This window comes from Sander lucioperca, chromosome 13, assembly GCF_008315115.2.
Source record: "Sander lucioperca isolate FBNREF2018 chromosome 13, SLUC_FBN_1.2, whole genome shotgun sequence".
NCBI classification, from domain to species: Eukaryota; Metazoa; Chordata; class Actinopteri; order Perciformes; family Percidae; genus Sander; species Sander lucioperca.
Genome location: NC_050185.1, coordinates 10674613 through 10695268, shown reverse-complemented (window position 1 = coordinate 10695268; position 20656 = coordinate 10674613). Strand labels below are relative to the sequence as shown.

At 39.7% G+C, this 20656-nt stretch overlaps 3 protein-coding genes across 7 annotated transcripts in view; 1 reads left to right on the top strand and 2 right to left on the bottom strand.

The window, feature by feature from the left end:
- Positions 1-71: 71 nt before the first annotated feature.
- itpkca (inositol-trisphosphate 3-kinase Ca) lies at positions 72-4820 on the bottom strand. 2 transcript variants are annotated; one of them, XM_031319892.2, is made up of 7 exons: positions 4585-4820; positions 1991-2090; positions 1655-1868; positions 1042-1246; positions 769-870; positions 610-681; positions 72-416 (listed from the first exon to the last, which is right to left on the bottom strand). In XM_031319892.2, exons 1-7 carry the CDS (start codon positions 4594-4596, stop codon positions 210-212), a joined length of 912 nt encoding a protein of 303 aa, XP_031175752.1. In that variant the 5' UTR covers positions 4597-4820; the 3' UTR covers positions 72-209. The 2 variants fall into 2 exon arrangements, with proteins under 2 accessions (XP_031175752.1, XP_035864491.1); XM_036008598.1 differs by lacking the exon at positions 4585-4820 and adding an exon at positions 4248-4469.
- On the top strand, positions 3799-10442 carry ccdc61 (coiled-coil domain containing 61). 2 transcript variants are annotated; one of them, XM_031319891.2, is made up of 13 exons: positions 3799-4096; positions 5665-5822; positions 5907-5989; positions 6681-6841; positions 6990-7142; positions 7224-7431; positions 7534-7616; positions 7755-7975; positions 8077-8155; positions 8249-8446; positions 8530-8563; positions 9034-9100; positions 9208-10442. In XM_031319891.2, the coding sequence occupies exons 2-13, from the start codon at positions 5675-5677 to the stop codon at positions 9300-9302; spliced, it is 1530 nt and encodes a 509-aa protein (XP_031175751.1). In that variant the 5' UTR covers positions 3799-4096; positions 5665-5674; the 3' UTR covers positions 9303-10442. The 2 variants fall into 2 exon arrangements, with proteins under 2 accessions (XP_031175751.1, XP_031175749.1); XM_031319889.2 differs by lacking the exon at positions 3799-4096 and adding an exon at positions 4544-4744.
- Positions 9727-20656, bottom strand: part of LOC116064704 (transcriptional regulator ATRX-like) — a 27283-nt gene continuing 16353 nt past the window's right edge. For 2 of the 3 annotated variants that reach the window (XM_036008597.1, XM_031319888.2), the window contains exons 11-35: positions 19982-20136; positions 19614-19784; positions 19418-19526; positions 18755-18851; positions 18440-18622; positions 18052-18196; positions 17806-17915; positions 17408-17551; positions 17134-17308; positions 16866-17003; positions 16318-16493; positions 16111-16228; positions 15525-15656; positions 15325-15394; positions 14894-14958; positions 14652-14808; positions 14440-14531; positions 14242-14347; positions 13931-14108; positions 13040-13231; positions 12783-12926; positions 12583-12648; positions 12388-12483; positions 11703-11831; positions 9727-11605 (exon numbers count right to left, since the gene is read on the bottom strand). In XM_036008597.1, coding sequence (XP_035864490.1) covers positions 11513-11605; positions 11703-11831; positions 12388-12483; positions 12583-12648; positions 12783-12926; positions 13040-13231; positions 13931-14108; positions 14242-14347; positions 14440-14531; positions 14652-14808; positions 14894-14958; positions 15325-15394; positions 15525-15656; positions 16111-16228; positions 16318-16493; positions 16866-17003; positions 17134-17308; positions 17408-17551; positions 17806-17915; positions 18052-18196; positions 18440-18622; positions 18755-18851; positions 19418-19526; positions 19614-19784; positions 19982-20136 — 3241 coding nt within the window. In that variant the 3' untranslated portion in view covers positions 9727-11512. Of the gene's footprint in view, positions 11606-11702; positions 11832-12387; positions 12494-12582; positions 12649-12782; positions 12927-13039; positions 13232-13930; positions 14109-14241; positions 14348-14439; positions 14532-14651; positions 14809-14893; positions 14959-15324; positions 15395-15524; positions 15657-16110; positions 16229-16317; positions 16494-16865; positions 17004-17133; positions 17309-17407; positions 17552-17805; positions 17916-18051; positions 18197-18439; positions 18623-18754; positions 18852-19417; positions 19527-19613; positions 19785-19981; positions 20137-20656 lie in introns of all 3 variants that reach the window. The other variant, XR_004899124.1, reaches the window with a different exon arrangement.

The following is a 20656-nucleotide window of genomic DNA, read 5'->3' as shown; positions in this document are numbered from 1 at the left end:
CCCAATTTGCTGAAAATGAATCTGCTCTGGAAAGTATTTACTTTTGTAATCAATCACATCTTCCTTTTTTGCACCCTTATTCTGCATTTTCTAATTCCCACAATTCCGATAACACAAACATTTCAGAAGCCATTGCATCTGCAGTCACTCACTTATGAGTGGTGGAAGGGAAAGATTAAGAGTACATTTCCACAAGTTTAGAGAGGTATTCAGGTCAGTGGCAGCATGTTGGCCAGTATATCAATGAGGTTGTCCAGACCCCACAGGTAGCCATCTTCTCGATTGCCCTCTACCCAGGGAGTGCGGTGGTCCAAGGCAAGGTGTGCCGGCAATGCCGCTGTCTTTCCAAAGTCAATCATCCAGACTCCTGTTCTGCCTGTCCAGTCATGCAGAAACAGTAAGGAACTGCCCACGACCTGCAAGGATACAGCTGTTAGGAAAACGTGCCACCACTGGACAAATGTGCTATATTACAGTATAAGCCTAAGCATGCCTACACCAGCCAACAAAAAATGAGCACCATAGATTTCAAACATAGTTCTTTTGGAACATGCCCAGTGCTTTTTTTTTGCCCTTTACACTATTTAACAAAACCGTCCCACATCTAACCTCATGTGTTCTGAAGAAGTCTGACGCCTCCAAGACCTGCCGCAGTTGTTTCAACCGTCTCAGATAGCCCCACTGAAGGGAAGACAAGATTTACATGAGAGGAAAGAAAACAAATCTACAAACTACAAGTACATGAAAGTCAGTGAGGGTCACACTTACCACAATGTGTGTATTGGACTCAACAAAGTTGTTAAGTGCTTCCATCACTTGCTCTCTGCTTTTGGTCCTTTTAAAGTTTGTGTGACATTCTTCATTTGACTTCTGCACAGGAAACGTACAGGTTACAGCATTGTGATGCAAAATGTGTAGCTATTAAACTATTAAAATAGACATTTATTTCTGAAAAAAAAAAATGTATGTATGCATGTATTCCCTATATACAGTATCAAGATAAATCAATGACCTGACACAAACCATCTTGGATGAACTTACCCTGAATCCTTCGATACGGAAACCCAGAGATGTTGTGGAGCTCAGCGTCTCCCTCCACTGCATGTACCTGGTTTTCAGCACTGCCTGCAGGGCTCGTTCCTGGACCGTTGGGGCCTCTGGGTCCACAGCCACCATCTTCTCATACATATCGTTACGAGGCTGGGGCCGTTCTCTGGCCACCTGCAGCTCCCCCTCCAGGTATGTGCTGTGAAGGACAGTGACTAACTGTTATTGTGACTGGAGCTTATTAACTACATTAAAAGCTATTATAACACTGAAAAAAACAAAGCTTCAAAGAGGAATGTATTGCTTTAACGTAAGCACCAATAAGATCATTTGAGCGTAACAGATGCCCATTTGTTTAGTATTTACAAATAATCTTTTATTCTCCATGAAACCCTTTTTTTCTGTCTGACAACTGCAACGAAATTAAACGTCTAATACATTTCTGAGTGTTTTATAGTGTTGTATTTCAGCCTCTAATATATTGATATTCAGGTTATATCAAAAAAATATCAGGCCGTTTTGAGAAGTAGTGCTGCACGTCTCCTTAAAAATTTTCTGAAATAAAACTTATCTAACTTGGTGACAAAAATTGCCCGTTAAAACTTACCGGCTGCCCATCTTGCAGTCCATGATGGCAGGTGAGTTAAAATGGGTCAGCAAGTTATCCATCATGTTGTAATCCTGCTCGTCCCGCTGCACCACACCGTGGTAGGCTGGAACAAAGGGCCTCAAAACGTCTTCCATCAGCCTAAGGTAGCATTGTTGCTCCCCCTCACAAAACTTCTTCAGCAGTGTGCCATAATCCCCAACATGAAAGCTCCCTGTAAAGACAAGCAAGGAAAAGAAGACAAACCACATATATTCTATTACTTACATTGTGGATTTTTAGATTTAGACCCGCTGAGGAGCAAAATTAACAACAAGTAAGACCAGATAAACTAACCTGCATGTCCGACCACTTGCAGCCACTGCTGAGGTTTCTTGGGAGTCATAGGGAGGAGAGATGAAGTCCCACAACTTTTGTGTTTCTTCCATGCGGAGTTCTGCATGGGAAGACCAAAAACCTCAGTCAGTCATTCTTTAGTACACACACACTCCAGGTCACACTCCTCTGCTGCCTGTGTTTTTCTGCGTCGTTACAGACAAGCAGCAGACTTCAGACTCAGTCACTCGACTTTTTGCCTAATGGGTGAACAATGTCTCCATGGAAACAGCCGTACACCAAGACTAAGTGAAGAAAGGACGGGGTCGGCTCTGATCTTGTGCAAGAGGTAAATCAAACATTTACAAAAAGCACTTGTTTTCTACTGAAAATTGCTATTAAACACTGAACCAAAAAGTGGAAGGCTGAACACACAGATGTTGACAATGTCAACATGGAAGTTGGAAATTATGTTGAAAATGTGGTACCGACACAATTAATCGGTTGATTGAAGGGAAATGTGTCTACTATTATAATTTTGATAAAACTGGTACCAGCTTGACAAATATGAATATATTTCTGGTTCTGTCTGTTCCTCAGATCATTATAAATTAGATAATCTAGCAGCACTGTTTTGAATTAACTGCAGCTTTTGTATCTTGCTCACTGATAATATTAATATCATTAATTAATATCATATCATGACATATCATGTGAGATGTACATTTGATACCTTAAATGTAGAGATGTTCCGATACCGATATCAGTATCGGTATCGGCTCCGATACTGCCTAAAACGCTGGTATCGGTATCGGGAAGTACTGGAGTTAATGCACCAATCCAATACCACGTAATAAAGCCCTAAAGAAAATGTACGTTAAAGTAGTTTATTTATGTTCTTTTTCCGTTATAACTGACTGTCAAACTGGATAATAAAAGAAAGTTCTGGGGCATTCATTGTTTGTGTTTGTTCATGTTTCACAAAGAGTTTAACCTGAGCCAGACTGACAACAAAGATATAGAAATAATATCACATCCATACAGGGATAGTAGTATACAGTTGTTAAAACATAATAAAATATATGACACACTGGTATCGGATCGGTACTCGGTATCGGCCGATACGCAAGTTCAGGTATCAGAATCGGTATCGGGAAGCAAAAAATGGTATCGGACCATCTCTACTTAAATGCTAAATGTTTTGATTTGCAGTAGTGGAAAGTAAGCACCACTACACTACACTTTTACTTTAGATAGCTGCTACTTAATACTTCTACTACACTACATTCTGGAGGGAAATGTTGTACTTTAGTCCACTATATTTATTTGACAACTCAAGCTACTATAGTTACTTTGGAGATGAATTACATTCACAACAGGTGATCGATTCATAAATTATGATGCACTGTTAGAGATGAAACTATAAAAAGTATATAAAGCAGTTAGCTCTACTTCAACCAACTACAACAGTAAAATGCTGCTTACAAATTAATGCAAGTTATAATAATCTGAAAATATGCACAGACGCCATTTTTTTTACTTTTACCAGAGAGGGTTTCCTTATAGAGAATCTTTATATATATAGTATATTTTGCATTTTTTCTGCAGCAATATAATCAGTGATGATACTCCTGTAATTGTATATCAGTCACCTTTTGTAATGTTAATTGTATAATGGAGCATTTAGATTGTTATGTTGCAACTACATCATATATTTTTCCCACCACTATTAATTTTCAGCATCATATTGTAGTCGTGCACATAGAGTGCATAAAACAGGTCGTGCAGTACTGAGGTAGTGTCCGTTCACCACCAATGGAGGGCAGCGATGCGCCTGAGAGGCGTAGAGCCTCTGTAAAGTTAAAGCAGAGGAAGAGGCAGCGGAGGCATAGCAAAGTGAAGAAGAAGAATTTAACGGTTCCCGGTTGTTGAACCGCTCCCGTCTCCACGGTGGCTTCCAAATGGTTTTGGACCGTATTGTACCACCAATCAAGCGGTCAGCTGTTTCATGAACTTCACCTAGCTAACGCACCGCGATGTTTTTCCAACGAGTAGCTAACGTTATGTGTTGACAGCTTACCTTCACAGCTTACCTCAGTAACTTACGGATCATTACTGCGACCAAAGGTAACGTTAACGTATTTTTGTTTGGTGTTTATTCGGACACTGAATAACATGTTTGATTCACTTACAAATGGCTTGGTTAGCTAACTGTGACTCAATTTAACTAACTTGCGTGACCCAGCGCTAACTAACAATAATGTCCATGCTAGCTTACCTTAGCTAACGTTACCAGAGCGAATATGTTAGGATCTATTGACAGAGAAATAACGTTAGAATATAACGTAGCGTCAACTTTACGTTAGTTGCCTAACGGTATATTTCAGAAGTCTGCAAGTAAGTGATCAATTTAGCCGAGTCCCAAAATTAATGTTACTGTTGTGAACTAGCTAACGTTAAACAAGCATTACCGCCGTTACCCCCATCGTCTATAATGTTGTCTGTGCATGAACAGTGAAAGATGAGGTTAACAAGGATTTCACTGTGCACGGGAGAAAGTGGAGTCAATCTAACAGCATTGTAACGCAACAAAAGAGACACAATTAATAACTTACCTCGTAAAACATGACTTAAGACATTTACGGAGTCCTCGACAAATGGTATGCCCAACCAACCAGAACTTTTTCCCAATAAAAATGATGACACCTTTGGAAATGGACTCTGTTGGCTCGCTACCGCCCCTCGCGTTGTGTTGATGACTGTACAGACTGTGAGGTGAGCCCTTATTTTTACAGCCTATGGATGAGCCAGGTGAAATAGGAGAGAACACAAGAATGATATGGATACGTTTAAAACAACCTTATACCCCTATGTTTATGTTTTTACATCTAGGTTCTTATGTTACTGAAACAAAAAAATACAAATATAACACACTCTTAAAAAACAATCATGTGAGTAGAAAACAGTGCAAACACATGCTATATGCACTACCTGATTTACTGATAATGTGGCTTTGGTTTCCCTCAGACCACGAACCCACTAGCGGACGTATGAAATACTCAAAAACGAGCAAACGTATCATTTAAAATGTTAACAGAATACACTTTTCTCCATTCAAATTCCCCCTGTTAAGCTCTTTAAGCCACTGAATCAGGTTCATTTGTGTCCAAATGTGTCAAGACGTTTGATACTATGTCGATGGCTCCATCTGGTCTGAGGCTCTGCTGGGAGGCCAGAGATCTAAGTTCCTAAACCCCCACCACACTATGGGACAAGTGCAGCCTGTTAACATCAAGCCCTCCTGTTTTTTTTTTTTTTAGATTATTTTTTTGGGCATTTTCGGCCTTTATTTCCACAGGACAGCTGAAGACATGAAAGGGGAGAGGGGGGAATGACATGCAGCAAGGGGCCGCAGGTCAGAGTCGAATCCGGGCCCGCTGCGTCGAGGAGTAAACCTCTATATATGGGCGCCCACTCTACCAACTGAGCTATCCGGGCGCCCAGCCCTCCTGCAAGACTTTGCAAATCAAGTCAGGGTTATGATCAGGCTTTAGATTTGTTCCTGGCATCAGATGTATCTCTGTGACTGTGCAATTTTTAACCATACAGGAGCTTGTAAACTTGCCCACTAACATTACTTAGCTGTGCTTTTGAACAACAGTTGATTGATTGATAGATCTATTTCTCCTACACAGACCCAGAGCGATGGAGGAGGGCTCTGAGGTGATGGAGGACATTGTATTTCGAGGAGTGGAGTTTTCTGTGAAGATAGAGGTGGACAAGGGTTTGCTGATAGTCGAAATCTCTGACTCAGTGACAGCCGATCAATGGAGGGGGGACTTTGATCCAGCATGTAAGTAGCATACATTTATTCCAGATGAAATGTCATCACAGGCACATATATTCTCACTCACACTATTTCATGTTTTTCTTTTAGACATTGAGGACCTCACCCGCAAAACTGGCAACTTCAAGCAGTTCCCTATTTTCTGCAGCATGTTGGAATCAGCTGTTAGAAAGGTAGGTTTGAAGGTGCACACAGATATAAATATATGATATGAATGAAAAACAAATGCAGGGGTGGCACAAATGCATACAAAGACAATAGAAAGATGTGAACAGACACAGATTTGCCCGGGGCTGTGTGAGCTGAGGCGCGAGTCATTCATTCGAGTTCAATGTTTCCACTTGAGCGAGGAAAAAAAAAGTACAGTTATCCCGAGCTGTCTTATTCCCTCTAATCTTTTCATTAATGTTAAGGACCAGGGGCCAAAAGGAGAGGGCCTGGAGGAAAATAAGAAACATTTGGAAATTTGGGTACATTTAGAAATCTTGTGTGTGCTGTTTCAACAAACGTTAGTACTGCCTGTCAGGCCATTTGTTGCTAAAACAAAAGTAATACACACAGACAACAAATACACAGTCAAACTTGTGCAAAGACAGTGAAACAAAGAATTGTATATCAATACACCTTAATATCACACTAGATTCATGATTCTCAGATGAGAAAATACATAATTGTTATTATTTGTGTATTTAAATGTAAATGAAATGGTAAAAAAAAAAATGTATTGCTGTAAACCTAAGGGTCAGGCAGACATAACAAAATACTTATTTTTAAATCAGGAGGCCACCAGAGCAGCTACAGATGTGTGTTGTGTTACTGTTTTATTTTTTAATGTTGCATAGTTAACTTGAGCTTTTTCTGCAGATGAGTGATTCTGTTACACTTGACCTCTTGACCTATGCTGACCTGGAGCTGCTACGTAACCGAAAAGCAGGAGTGGTTAGTCGTCCTCGCGGCCATCAGCAGTCATCTGTTCTCACTGCCAAAAGATATCTAATCCTCATATACACTGTGGAGTTTGACAGGTTTGTGCCTCTGTAGCAACAAACATAGTTACATATTAAACCAAATTTTGTTTGGCGATGCCCTCTTTGGGCCACAGATTTAGTTCCTCAGTATTTTGATTATGTCTGTGGTAATAACACATGATTTGCTGACTGTTTTGGACTGTAGGATACACTACCCTTTACCCCTGCCCTATGTGGGTAAGCCTGACCCGGCTGCCCTACAGAAGGAAGTCCGAGCTCTGAGGGCCGAGCTCAACACCGTCTCCTCTCATGGAATTAACAAATCTGCAGAACTAGAAATACAGCGGCTTCGAGCAGAGTAGGTTGCACTTCATTTCCATCGTCGTGACCAATGTGAAGGTACCCACAATGTGAATAAAAGTCTCCTACTGTTTTCAAGGCTGGCTCTGGTCAAAGAAGAGAAGGAGTCCATGGGCAAGGTTCTGGAGCGACTGCAGATCAGCGGAAGTGGTCCCACATCCGGACGAGAGGACTGGAGGGTCAGAGATGTGGTGAGGACGCTGGAGGAGCAGCTTGTGAAGGAGAGGGCCAAAAGTCAACGCTCGGCGAGCAAGAGATGCCAGGAGCAGCAACTCCTAATGGAGCAGGTGGACGTCTTCTGCTTCTCAAAGTAGTCAAAAAGATGAATCTTGTTTCCTTTGTGACTCAGCTGGTTTTAACTTTTTTTTTTAATGCCCTGTCCTGGCTAGGTTGAGGAGCTGAGAGCATCGGAGTGTGCTCTCCGTGTTCGTGTCAAGAATCTCACCAGTGAACTGGCGTTGCTACGGAGAGGGTAAGACTGTCTAAGCGTGTACTATGTCTTTACTTTCTCTCTCTTTTTTTCCATTCATTTACTTACAATGTGGAGTGAAATTGTTAAATCTGAATATTGTTTACCTACTTAGCACACACCCTCTTTGTGTGTCTGCAGTAGAGTGACTCCTGTGGCCGGTCACATTCGCTCTCGAGTTGATGGGGAAATCTATCGCTCTCTCTCCCGCGAGAGGAGGTCCGGGTACGGGACAGTCAGGGCTCGCTCAGGATCCAGAGAACGGATGGAGGACAGAGGGCAAAGGTCAGAGGAAAGGGGAAGAAGAGCGGACTCCTCGGGACCACGTGCTCGCATACCCAGGCCGTCACCTTCCCCCACTGGTACTGGATCTGCTCATGATGTTGCAGTAGTTTGGCCTATTATTTCAAATATAAGGTGATGATGTGTTTAAATCCAAATATTCCCACCTACTATCTAACAGGGTCCCGGGTAGAACGCTTTGACCCAACTGCTTACATCCAGGACAGACAGCGCAGACAGAAAGAGGCAGATGTCAAAAAGTTGGTCTCCATTCTTTTTCCTTTTGACAGCACACTGGCATTTGATGTTGTAGCTGCTCGGAGCAACAGTTTTAACCCTGTTTTCTGTGTCAGACAAAGAAAGGTACGGAGGGACATGCTGGCATCACCTGTTGTCTCTGAGAGGGGCCGTTCACGTTCCAGAGAGGCCTATCCTCAGATGGCCCGTTCTGGCAGCAGAGGCAGGAGTTTATCAGTGGAGCGGAGAGGGAGCAGGAACTCCTCTGAAAGCTCGTTAGTGGATATGGATGAAATGGCCAAAACTTTGTTCAGGTGATGGAATTACCTCTGGATAGGTTTTGTTTAGTCTCTGTTGTTTTAGGTGGTTATTTTAACATCTCTTGGTGTGTCTACAGAGCAAGAAAACAGACTTACAATGGACCCAGTGTGGTGAGTGGCTTGGTAATTAATTTAACTCTAGTACACTGTTACTAACTGTTGCTGCTCTCTCATCTCAAGGATAAGGGTAACGATCTGGGCACTGTAGTTTTTAGACAAACGTATTCAAAAAGGAGTAGATGGTGCATTCGTCGGGGACTATTTTCATCCGTAGATTAATATAAATTTGACACAAGTGAGCGGGAATGACTCAAAATAAACTACAGTGCCTATGTTCATCGTAATGAAGGAATACCTCACCCAGTGCAATCATTTCTTTAATATTTGTTTTAACAATGGAGCATTGCACAGAGGAATAAGCTACATACAGTATATAAAGTTTGGTGACACAGACAATACTTGTTAGTAAGATCCATTCATTGATAGTTTTGGGCTTTTCATGAGGTTTGTTGACAATAAAAGAAAAACCAGAATATTGCCAGGCTTATTATCCTTTTAATGTGCGATTTGTCTGTTTCTAGTCTAGAGGAGGCCTTTTGACCAGGAAGCCATTATGCAGTACTCCAACACACAGAATGAAAGACAAAGGTAATTAATGCAAGTCTTTTAACATCTTTGCTGCAATAAAATGATTTAAATTGAAAAAAAGCCACCACATATCATCTTATTACCATTTTTTATGTATCCAACCCCAGAGAGCTCCATGGATACAGGTGCTGAGCTGTCAGAGATTGATGCCAGGCTCCTGGCACTTCAGGAGTACATGAGGGACCTGGATACAGGACACTGACAACCCGCTGCTCGAGACACTCGTGAATATGTTACCTGACAACTGCACAGCTTGGAGCTGCTTTTTTTTTATTTATTTTTTTTTACTGTGGACAGACTAAGAAGCTTCAAACTTGACCAACTGTTGTACTGTACTCTATGTGTTCATGTAGGAGACTAAAAACTCCATCTGGAGGGTCAGACTTCCAGGATTTCAGGAAACGGAAGGACTACTTTTCGCGGACTGAAATAATTTTTTTAATATACCAAGTTTTTATTAATTAACTTAAAAGATGACTGTGTCTGAGTTGTCGCGTTATCATTTCTTTTTTACACCTCACCAAACCCTCTAAGCTAGTTACATGGACATAAAATTTGGCAGTACCTCAGTCCAGAAATAATTTAATTTTATCCTTCACTTGCTTGTTGGTGTTTTTTCTTTTTTAGTTGGTTATGTGAGAGCACATCACTTGTTTTATTTGTTGTGGAGTTTTCTCCCTGTGAGTGTGTGTATCATCTTTTCCTTTCTAAACACAAGTCAAGCAACTATTTTAAACTGAAATGCGATCCACATGTTAACCATATATTGTTAAACCTTTGATGGACTGTTGTCTCTTCTGCCCAGTGCATGTTGGGATACACTCCTGTACCCTGAAAGACAATACGCAAGTAGAGGACATGACTGGCTAAATGCATGTCATCATAATCAGAGCTGGTGGTTAAATGCCATTTCACATTTCCAATCCATATGTTCAAATGTGTTCTCTTTCCTGCTCGACTTTAAACTCAACGTTTCCAGTGCATTTTAAGCATTATAGTTGATACAGTTGATCTACATAATGCATTAAAATCTAACAATTTCTACTGTTTAAACAGAAGTGGAACCAATTTCTCTTTTGAGGTTGTACTGTATCCCAAACTCAAGCATAAAAGCTATTTATCTTGGATAACATTTGTGTAAGGGAACAATGCTTATCATCTAAGATAAATTGGACAGACTAAGGATATTTGTATGTATGTTTACACAAATCCAAACCACTTTCATGGTGATTGTGCATTAAAAGTTCATGAACACCGACACCGTTTTTATAATAGTAAAACTGCCAACTTTTGTATGAACTGCTGTATCTACATGTGCACAAAGACTGTTACTCAATTTTTTCCCAGTCTGTCTTTTATATCATCTAAAAATATAATTTATAAGAATGGTATTCTGTGTTTACATTTTTGCGTAGTTTTGTACGCACTGATACCTTTGCACTATTGTCAGTTGAAGTGGAGCTGGAGGGAAACGTTGAAGGGTTTTTACACCACTGCAGCTGGCTTGCTTTCATTAATTAACAAATGCACTTCTGGGCATGGAGCCTTCCGCTCAGGGGAACAACTTGTGGCTGAACAGCTGTTCTGTTTCTACTTGGAAACTCGGAAGGGAGAGTTATGTTGGCTAATACCATGACCGACACTGTAGCGAGATACACACATTAACAGCATTTAAGCTACATATGCACACAATTTCTGGGAAGGATATTCTTGAAAAAATAAGAAAATTTGTTCCCTTACAAAATTAATTGTCCTGCACAACTGAAAGGACTTTTTTTAAGGGTTTATAACACTGAACAGATATTCTCACTGATAGAACTTTGATCTCTTTTGACAGATCTTTGCTATCTCTGTCATGGCCTGAATCTTTGTGCTGGTTCACAAACACACACATTTAAAAATAAGAACCAATTTCAGTTATGTCAATTTATTACATAATTATAACAACTGGTAACAAACCCATACAATGTTAAACACAATTCAATAGAAAAACATTGAGGTTAAACAGTAAGGCAGGTACAGTATGGCTACAGGTACAGTAAACCATCAAATTGATGTTCAGACGCAAGAAGTTTTTGGTATGAAGCAGTTGAACAACTCCCGTTTCTTTTGCAAACTCTTAAAAGACATTTGTTAAACCTAACTTGGTGTTAGTTAAAGTGCTTGAGAAGTTACAAAACAAAATGGTTAGTACACCTGAACATTGCAACTGAAATTACATTACTTGAAATCCTAAGAATTGGAAATAAGGTTCTATAACATCTGATAATGTGCTGCTGGTAGGTTGTTTTAATGATATAGGAGCTCAGACTGTTATTTTTCCATATTGTTAAACATACATTCAATTCACTGGTAGAGCAGTGATAAAGAGGAGAGGCATCATTTTGTTTTCCAACCAAAACATGATTTTCTTCAAGTCTGTCCAGGCTGGGTCACAGTGGTCACGGTCGGCTGCTTCACTTGAATCCTTCGATTCTTCAGTATGGCCTGAATGCTATGTGTAAGCTACGGGGGGGGGGAATGAAACATGAGAATGGCTATTTGTATATGTATGTATGTATATATACGTACACGTGCACGCACACATGTAAAAATGACTTACCGTTTGTTGCTGTGCAAAAATGTCTCGATAAAAGGCCTGTCTACGTTCCTTCTCCTTCTCATCAGACACTTTCCAAATCTTAGCTTTGGTCTTAACCGTGGCCTCAGGCAGCTGAGGATACTGTTGCCACTGTAACATAAATAAATAAATGGTTACACACAGAAGGTACAAAGAATATTCTGAACAACTGATCTTTAACTGTAACATAAGATTTTTTTTTACCTTTCTGTTATGAATCAACATACAAATGAGTCCTGCCATTTCTAAACCCCTCCAAACCAATATACAAATCTAAAACAACCCTTTACCGATGCACCCCTCAAACAATATCAGTCATTAACACTGTTACTTTCATTCAATTTTCACTGTAATTTCATCTTACATTACATCTTTCACTGTAACATAAGATCGATATCGTGAGCCATTTGCATCATCTGTTATCTGCAAAGTAATGTGCCGCAATGTATTTTATTAACTCCACAGCATGTAACAATAAAAAGGAGAGCATAGTGGGGGCATTCGGAAAGATACATTTATGATTATGAACATGCTGTATAATCATATTTTTAAAAAAACATGGTGTCAAATATGACCTTAATTAGCTGTTGTACGTTTGTTATCACATTAAAAAATGTACCCTAATTTTAAATCCTTCCTTTTACCACGAGACCTTAATGCCACTCACCACTCGTAACATGTAATCCTCGATAGTGTGAGAAGTCGTCCTCTGCGTTGCCATAAAGGCCTCCGCTACATTTGCTCTGCTGCTGTTCAGCAATTCCTGCAAAGACCTTTTTTTTATGGAATGTGTTGTATAACACACAAACATCACTAGCAGCAATTTTAAGAAAAGGTTTTAGAAAATGATACTTATGTATACCATTAGCTGTTCGTTGGTTTTCGTATCCAAGCTGTTTAGGCTTGAGCTGGGTGGAGGGTTGGTAGACTGGAAGACACATATTTACATACAGTAAGTACATAGAGTTATAATGTAAAACACTGCAAAGTCTAGGGCATGCAGTTTTACTAGACAGAGGCCTGTTAATGATAATTAATGTCTTGCAGTGATCGGCTCTTTACCTCGGCCTCATACTCGGCCCAGGCATCTTTGCGTTCTGCCTCACTGAGCTCCTCCTCTTGTTTATGGTCCAGCAGAGATTGATGCTCGTGGAAAGACACTATCTGGTCTTTACAGGTTTGTAATAGCTGTGCTAGGACCTTATCCTGAGAGACGGACACAAAAAGTCATTCAATACTGCAAATCCACCGTGTAAGCCCTTTTCAGACAGCTGTGTGTAATTTTTACATGGCATCAAAGAACCTGAACATAAAGGCACCTTTGGCAAAACAGGGGTGGTTCTTTTGCTTTTCTTAGAGTTTGGGTCGCCCAGCAGGTCTGGCTCAAACACGTAAAGTTCAGTCAGTTCAAAAAGGGTGAAGTGCCTCTCAATCTGCTGCTGATCCACCACTCGATAGGACAAAGACTGTTTGGTCACCTGGCGATCATAGATCTTCTCCTCCATGGTGCCCTGGAGATGAAAATGACCGCAATAATAAACAGGACTGAAAGGTATATAAGTCCAATAAAAATACAGCAGCTCCAGGAGATCTTACACTGACCACAAAAAAAATAAAAATAATCCAGTATTCCTCAAGAAAAAAAAAAGCAAAGATTGGGGGAGTCAGAACAAAATTAACATAAATGTATGTAGCAGAATGGAACGTCTTTACTCCTATTCCATCAATCAATTAATCATCAATCAATCAATTCATTTGAACCCTCAAATTGATCTGACTTAAGGTACAAATAGTGAAGCTCAAGAAGACTGCATTTTGTCCCAAAAACACAATGCTAACATAAAGTTCTGTTTAATTGGTTATTTTCAGACAATAGATGATAGCTGTATTCGCTGCAAAATCCCTACTTGTTAAAACTTAAAAAAATAAATAAGCAACTATTCCAGGCACTGTGCAGCCAGTTACAAACTGTAAAGAGACAGATTAACTCTTTTAAAACTAGAATGCACATCAGCTTGTTTGACTTAGATTACAGAGTCTGTATCACATATGTCAAGCGTGTAATTTTGTGCAGTTTGTTTTTTTAACATAAAATGTTGCCGTGGTATTGTTAAATAGTAGCATCAGTTATTTACTAAAATTAACACTTTTCCTCTTATGTTTATCAAAACCCTCACGTTTTAGATATAAATGAAGACCAGTGACTTTACCTGAGCCAAGAAGCGGTACACAAACACTTGTTTGAGCTGACCGAAGCGGTACACCCTGTATATGCTCTGTATGTCATATGAGGGATTCCATGAGGCGTCAAAGATGATGACCCGGTTGGCGGCAACGAGGTTGATGCCAAGTGAGCCGGCTCTTGTTGAGATGAGAAACAATCGGCCGCTAAAATAAAGATCAATAAAATGCAATCGGAAGAGGAACTTTGTCATGTCACAGTGAAACATTCTCTCTGGATCTTATTAAAGTATAATCTATATATTTAGAAAGATTGGAATAACAGTTAGATAATCTGTACCGATCATTGCTGGCATTATTGAATTGATCTGCCCATTTCTTCCTTAGCGGAGCACTGGTGGAACCATCAAGACGATAGTAGTCAAGGTTTTTAATCCAGCTACCCGCTGTGAGAACAATAAAGCACAAAAATCTAAATGACAGTACATTCAAGGAGGACATTTTCTAAATCAATTAATATTTGCCATAAACAGAATACCTTTGAATGAGGATGGGTCTCTGGCATGGTGAAAAGTCCTGAGGAAATCCTCAATTAGATTTAATGAGATCAACGACTGACTGAACACAAGCCTAAAAATGCAAAAATGGATTTGGTTAGATGTGAGGACCAGTCACCATCGTGATAGACCACTGACAGTCTTTCTGTTTAAATTTGCTTCAGATTAGAAGAAAAGAAAAAAAAAAACATACACTTTATCGTTCAGGTCTTCAGCCATTCTGAGGATTTCAAACAAGAGCACCATCTTCCCCGAGTGCTCCAGGATTTTGGCATCTTCTTCAGTCAGCAGATTCTTGAACCAGCCCTCATCTAGACTCTGAGACTTCGAGCTGATGGTTGCTTTCTTTCCTACACAGAATATGACACTATGGTTGGAGTATTGGTGACAAATGAAGCTTTAATACCTTCCACTGCTGGAGGGTCTTGGACTCACCAACAATAACTGCTGTACTGCTGTCATCGGTATTCCCTTCTTTTCCTTCGTTCTCTCGCAGTCCACTACATCAGGCAAGAAAAGTGCATAAAAGGTATATAAATAAAATATACATCATAAAATAATGTTGCAGTGTAACTGAAACTTCAGAAAGCACTCATACCTATCTTTCTTTATTTCACAAAGTTGATGCATTGTGTGACACCAATCTACACAATACCTTTTTTTGGAATGTTTTGCACATTTATTTATCTAGAATTACAGGAATACATAATTGAACTAACTGAACATGGCTTTCAAAGGCACATAAAAGCTCACAAAATCTAAAAATGTTCATAAACCACTAGATGTGCAGAAGATTTAATGAGAAACAAAGGAGGTGAAAATATTTTGTTAAAGCAGAGTGTGATTATCAACATAGTAGGTCTTACCGCTCAACCACAGTGGTTTCTTCTTTTCTCAGCAGAGCTGCCGCTTTAATTCTCTTCTTTTCAAAATATGAAAATAAATATAAAAAAATATAGTTATGAAAATCCAGTTAAGTGTGAACTGAAAATGTGTTAAAATGTTAAACTCTTAACATACTGCTGGACTAATAAGAAATCAACATGCATTTAAAGGGATTTTTTAACCTTGTTTTCTTTGCTGATGAAGCTGAGCTGAAGGCACCAGGGATGAGTCCAAATTCTGCTGAGCACCTGAAAGTCCTTGAACAGGTTTGCTCCAATCCTCCCCGTTGCTCTGTTAGTCATGGAGCCTATACCTGAAAAAAACATGCATGTACTTAAGATGGTCGTACATCAGTGAAACCCCAAATTTGATCGAAATCTCTACATACAACACCATTACTGATGATGGTTTAGGGATTTGATTGTCAGTGAGTTATATACGTTACAATATGAGTAAATGTCACAAATTTGTCAGGCTTTACTTAACTAAAATTGTTCTCTCTAGGACCCCAGTATATTTTTCTAGGAATAATCTTCAAAATGGGGAAAATAGTCTATATATGTGACAATTAAAAACAATAATTTTACACTGGAACAGAGGTCAGGAAGAACATTGTCAAGTCACAGAAGACCAAAATAACTTCAATTCTGCTAACAAACTCAAATGGTGTGATTTCTCCTTTTCTTCATAACATTTAGATTCTTCTACAGCTGTGATTACTGTACATCTTCATTCCTTACAGTGAAAATGTGAAGAGAGATTCTTACTGGTGACGTGGTCGAGGTAGTAGCGATACAACGTATACTGAAGTGGTGAAACCCTCACTGCCAGCACATACTCGTATTTAGGAGGCAGAAACTGAGTCAACTCTGAGTAATCTCTTCTCTAAAATAGAAGATGAACAGTGTTGTGAGAGCTGGAACATAAAACAAAACTGAATGTGCTTATACAGACAGTGTTTTCTTTTTCTTTACCTGGACACACCCGACCAACATTGCATGAAGAACATGTGCTCGCTTCTTCATGATTCGGACGTCTCTTGATGTGGAGTCAGCACATTGGCCGTTCTGTATGGGGTTGATGAAACGGTTTCGGAATTCGTTCAGTGAGCCCAGTAGATTCTTTTTGATGAAATTGACCATGCAGTGATCTGTGGGAGTAAAATGTGGTCTGTCAATATGAAGAGTTTTTTTTTATTGAAATATCTGTCAAAACATCATGCCTACACTTAATTTCCTCACTCAGATCTAGTCAGAGTACTGCAGTTTTGGGTCATGAATGACATCTGATTTTGTGTTTTTGAAATATCTAGAAATGCTGGGTAATGTATTTCAAGTAGACTTGCTGGTACTATATATATATATATAGTATGTATATATATTGTCATACATTCATTCAGTATGTGAAATAGAAAAACATTGCAAATTTCTTATAACTCTGTCCTTGAATTATATTCAAAATACTGTCGAGCAAAGTGTGATCTCATGGCAATATTTAATATGACGTAGTGGTGCAGACATACACTCATTTAAGTTGTTTTGTAGTGGTGTGCCAGTTAGCACCACTCTTCGTTGGGTCTTGATGGCATTTAAAGATTTGGAGATTTTGGTCACTTCGTTGCGCAGGATGTGTCCCTCGTCACAAACCACAAAGTCTGGACCTGTAAAAAAAATTAATTAAAAAAATATTGAGAAGACAGCTTCAGATCAAAACCGTTTCAATGAGCGACGCAATAACACATAAAACAGAAAACATTTTAATAATATCATGCCATTGCAGAGTTACTGTACCTGGATCCACCAGTATGCTCTGTAACTCTTTCTTGCACTCCTCATTCATTTTCTCTGCTTGTGACAGGATGCGGTACATCTCATACCCCATTATCATAACACCCCCATCGCTCTGCCACCGCTGCAGAGCCCTGAGTCGTTCTGCAGGATGCTTTTTTGTAGCCAGTTCGGTAACCTGTAACATATTTGTGGGTTTGTACACATTAGGCAAAGTGCAAGGCATAAAGCACTTGAGGCACAAATTGTAGTATTGCCCATTTATGATTTTTCATACTGTCACTTTATCCTTTCCCATGTTGTTTTGCCATTTCTTGAACTCGCTGACCCAGTTGAGGATAGTATTAAGTGGACACACGACCAGGGCCCTTCTGAATTTCAGGTTCTCTGACAGCAGCACCGTGTGGAGGAAAGTTACCACCTATAAAATAACACAGCTATGAGTATGAAGCATAGACAACTGACCACAGACAATAAAGCATAGTTTGAGATAGGTGATGTTAGGTGATGTGCATACAGCAAACACAAAAACATAATATAACATTTTTAACACAATTCATTTCATGGTGCACTTTGGGATTTTGTGCAGCTAGCAATATCTATAAACGTTTTGTGTATTAATTTGGCTTGGATAAATCAAAGCAAACAAGAATATTGGAGGTGGATATGTGTCACCTGCAGAGTCTTCCCCAGGCCCATGCAGTGTGCCAGTATACAGCCTGTTCCAGGGGAGGAGTTGGCTTTCTTTACAGACTCACAACAACTGTCCCAAATAAACTGGACTCCTTTTGGAAGAATAAAGAACACAAGGAAAGTAAGACTCAACTGTATTAACTAATGCTGCCGTCAACATGCCTGTATAGTGCATAATAGTAAAGCAATGTTCTCTTCAGTGTGAGTGACAAGAGAGCACAAACTAACCGTCCACCTGGTGAGGCTTCAGTCTCGTCACCAGGTTCCTGTGCACCTGAACAAGAGGATTCTTGGTTTCCTCATCTTGATCCAGAATCAGCTTGGTGGTGATGGGACATGCTACTTGAGACAGCTCATCCTTTCCATCAATTATCTGGAAAACAATGCCACCAGTCAGCATTTTGTCTATTTGCTCCTCCGCTTGGAAACCCCCCCAAATAGTGCTACTGTCAGCGACAAAACTTTTATGCACTGTGCTTATTGTCATTTATCAACATGGATATAGCATCTAATGAGCAAGTCCTGCTGCAGAAATGCGTTAAAACTACTGCAAATATCCATTGGTCATCGACAATGCAGCTTAATGGTCTGGTTAGACCTGCTGTGTATGCAGTACCTCTCTCCTGTCCTCCATCTGTTGTTTCCTTTCTGCCAACCGCTGACGTCTCTCCTCCTCCTCTCTGAGGGCTTCCTGGGTCTCAGCACGGAGATTTTCATCTTCAATGATATCCCGGATCTTTTTGCGTCCTTTTGGGGTGCCTTTACTGTCGCTGTTCTCATCTCCATCCTCTTTATCACTCTGCTCAAATACAGAAAGATTCAACAAGCGATATGACCATTAGACACCAGAGCCAACTCCCAAGTTTAAGGCATTAGAGATGAGCAGATGCAGATAAGAATAATAAATAATAGTTATAACATCAGCCGTTACCTTTTCACTGCTGGAGTCAGACAACCAAATGCAGGGCACTTTTATCTTCTTTTCATAACTACGCGATGCCTCCTTCTCTTTACTGGATAATCTGGAGCTAAAAAGAGGAGAGAATCAGATATGAAAATGAACTATGTACTTAACATATACTGAAGTGTGTGTGTGATAGACAGACAATGCATTGGGTAATTCAGACAGCAACATTGATTAAATATTCAGCATAAAAATGTGGTCCAAAGAAAGTCAGATTTTTTTTAATTAAATCTTGATGTATGCTTGATTTAGACTGCTTGTTTCTTGATTGTTAACGCTCTTGGCTTCTATTACAGGAACACGCACTGAACTTGCTCAGTGAGTGCACAGCAGGGGTGGACACACTATCATGAACGCCTGTACAGTCTAAACCATTATGATACATTAGCCCAGGAATAAATGCTTTACCATAAATTAATCAGATTTCAAAATTGACATTAAATAAGATTAAAAGAGCACAAGATGTGCAAAGGTTGTGTTATTGAAATGCAAATGGTGGCTGACACAGATAGCAGACTTTCAATAGATATTGCTGCAGAACAGACATCACTGAGTCAGTTTGCTGACTAACAGTAACTCTACCTGATCTACTGTTTTTGATGTTAACAATGGCAGCTAAAATGAATGTACCTTTTGAGTCCATCTTCACCGGCCTCATCCTCGGACTGACTCAGCTCCTCGCTCATCCCAAGATCTTCTGGCTCAGACTCGTTACTGTCACCATCACTTTCACTATCAGCTTAACAGAAATCAAAGTCAGATATTAAAGCAAAGTAGGTACTTCCTGTTCAGACAGCTCAGTTTCTAATGTTAGACATGTCCTTACAGCCCAGGTGTTTGCTGCTGGCTTTTCGCTTGCTCTCCGGCTTTCCTACGTCACTCTCGGCCTTGTCACTTGGCGTTCCCTCATCTAAGGTTAGTTTGTGGCGGAGAAGATGGTGTCTGGAGTTGGGCCCATCACACGTGGTGTCAGATGAGTCTGATGTCAGGTCTTCTCCTGCAGCAGAGATATCATTTCCCCCCCTTTTATAATTCACAAAAGGTAACTTTCCAATTGTCACAACTTTGGTTGTAAAGTACAAATATCGAATTCCACTATTGATCAATAGGACTAAAACTGGGAAAGAATGTGTGCTTATAGAAAAGATGCACAAGCGGAAAGCAAAAAATGTGCTACGTAAAAAAAATACTTACCATTTTCATCCGTTTCATTATCCTTATTGCCTTGTTTGAACTCCTTCTCACCCTCCGAGTCAGATTCATCCTCTTGCGTTTCCTCATCCGAAGACAGATCTTCGCCCGAGGAGTAGTTGGCTTTGATTTCAGCCAATAGCATTTTCTTAGCGATTCTTTCAAAAGTGGAAAAGAAGGAAAAGGTACCTGAGGTTCATTTCGTGATCAGTAACATTGTCTTCAGCTGGATATTGTTATACTTCATAGAAAAATCATAATTAAATGTAATAACAGCTGGAACTTGAAAATTTAACAAAATCATTCATTCGTGCTGATTCTCCCTGAGCTGAGTAATTGATTCTAACCCTAATCACATATCTTTAGGGAGTCACCATTGTTCAATCCACATTAACCAACAATAAAGTCTTCTACTGATGTGCCAATATAAAGCTCTGCTCATCAAGTCACAGACCAATTAAAACAAACTGCTACATCACTGCAGGACATGCATTTAAAATAAAAGCAGAAACGAGAAAGAGAGAAATGATACACAGACGTTTTGAAGAGTAAGAATTTATTACAAGTACTCTTTACAGGAAAAAACAGAACGACATATACTTAGTTTATTCTCCTTTGGTTAATGGGAAGGGATACTTTTAATTTATTTCCTACAATGTTTTTTTTTTTTGCTTGTTC

Bases quoted from the DNA above. Each gene is read 5' to 3' on its own strand.
- itpkca (XM_031319892.2), bottom strand. The intron at 1,869-1,990 runs GTTAGTTTATCT...TTGTCTTTACAG, and splicing joins GCAAGTGGTCGGACATGCAG to GGAGCTTTCATGTTGGGGAT. The intron at 871-1,041 runs GTAAGTTCATCC...TTTCCTGTGCAG, and splicing joins TCCGTATCGAAGGATTCAGG to AAGTCAAATGAAGAATGTCA.
- ccdc61 (XM_031319889.2), top strand. From the start codon at position 4,632: ATGCCCAACCAACCAGAACTTTTTCCCAATAAAAATGATGACACCTTT. The intron at 4,745-5,664 runs GTGAGCCCTTAT...TCTCCTACACAG, and splicing joins ATGACTGTACAGACTGTGAG to ACCCAGAGCGATGGAGGAGG. The intron at 7,617-7,754 runs GTAAGACTGTCT...GTGTGTCTGCAG, and splicing joins CTGGCGTTGCTACGGAGAGG to TAGAGTGACTCCTGTGGCCG.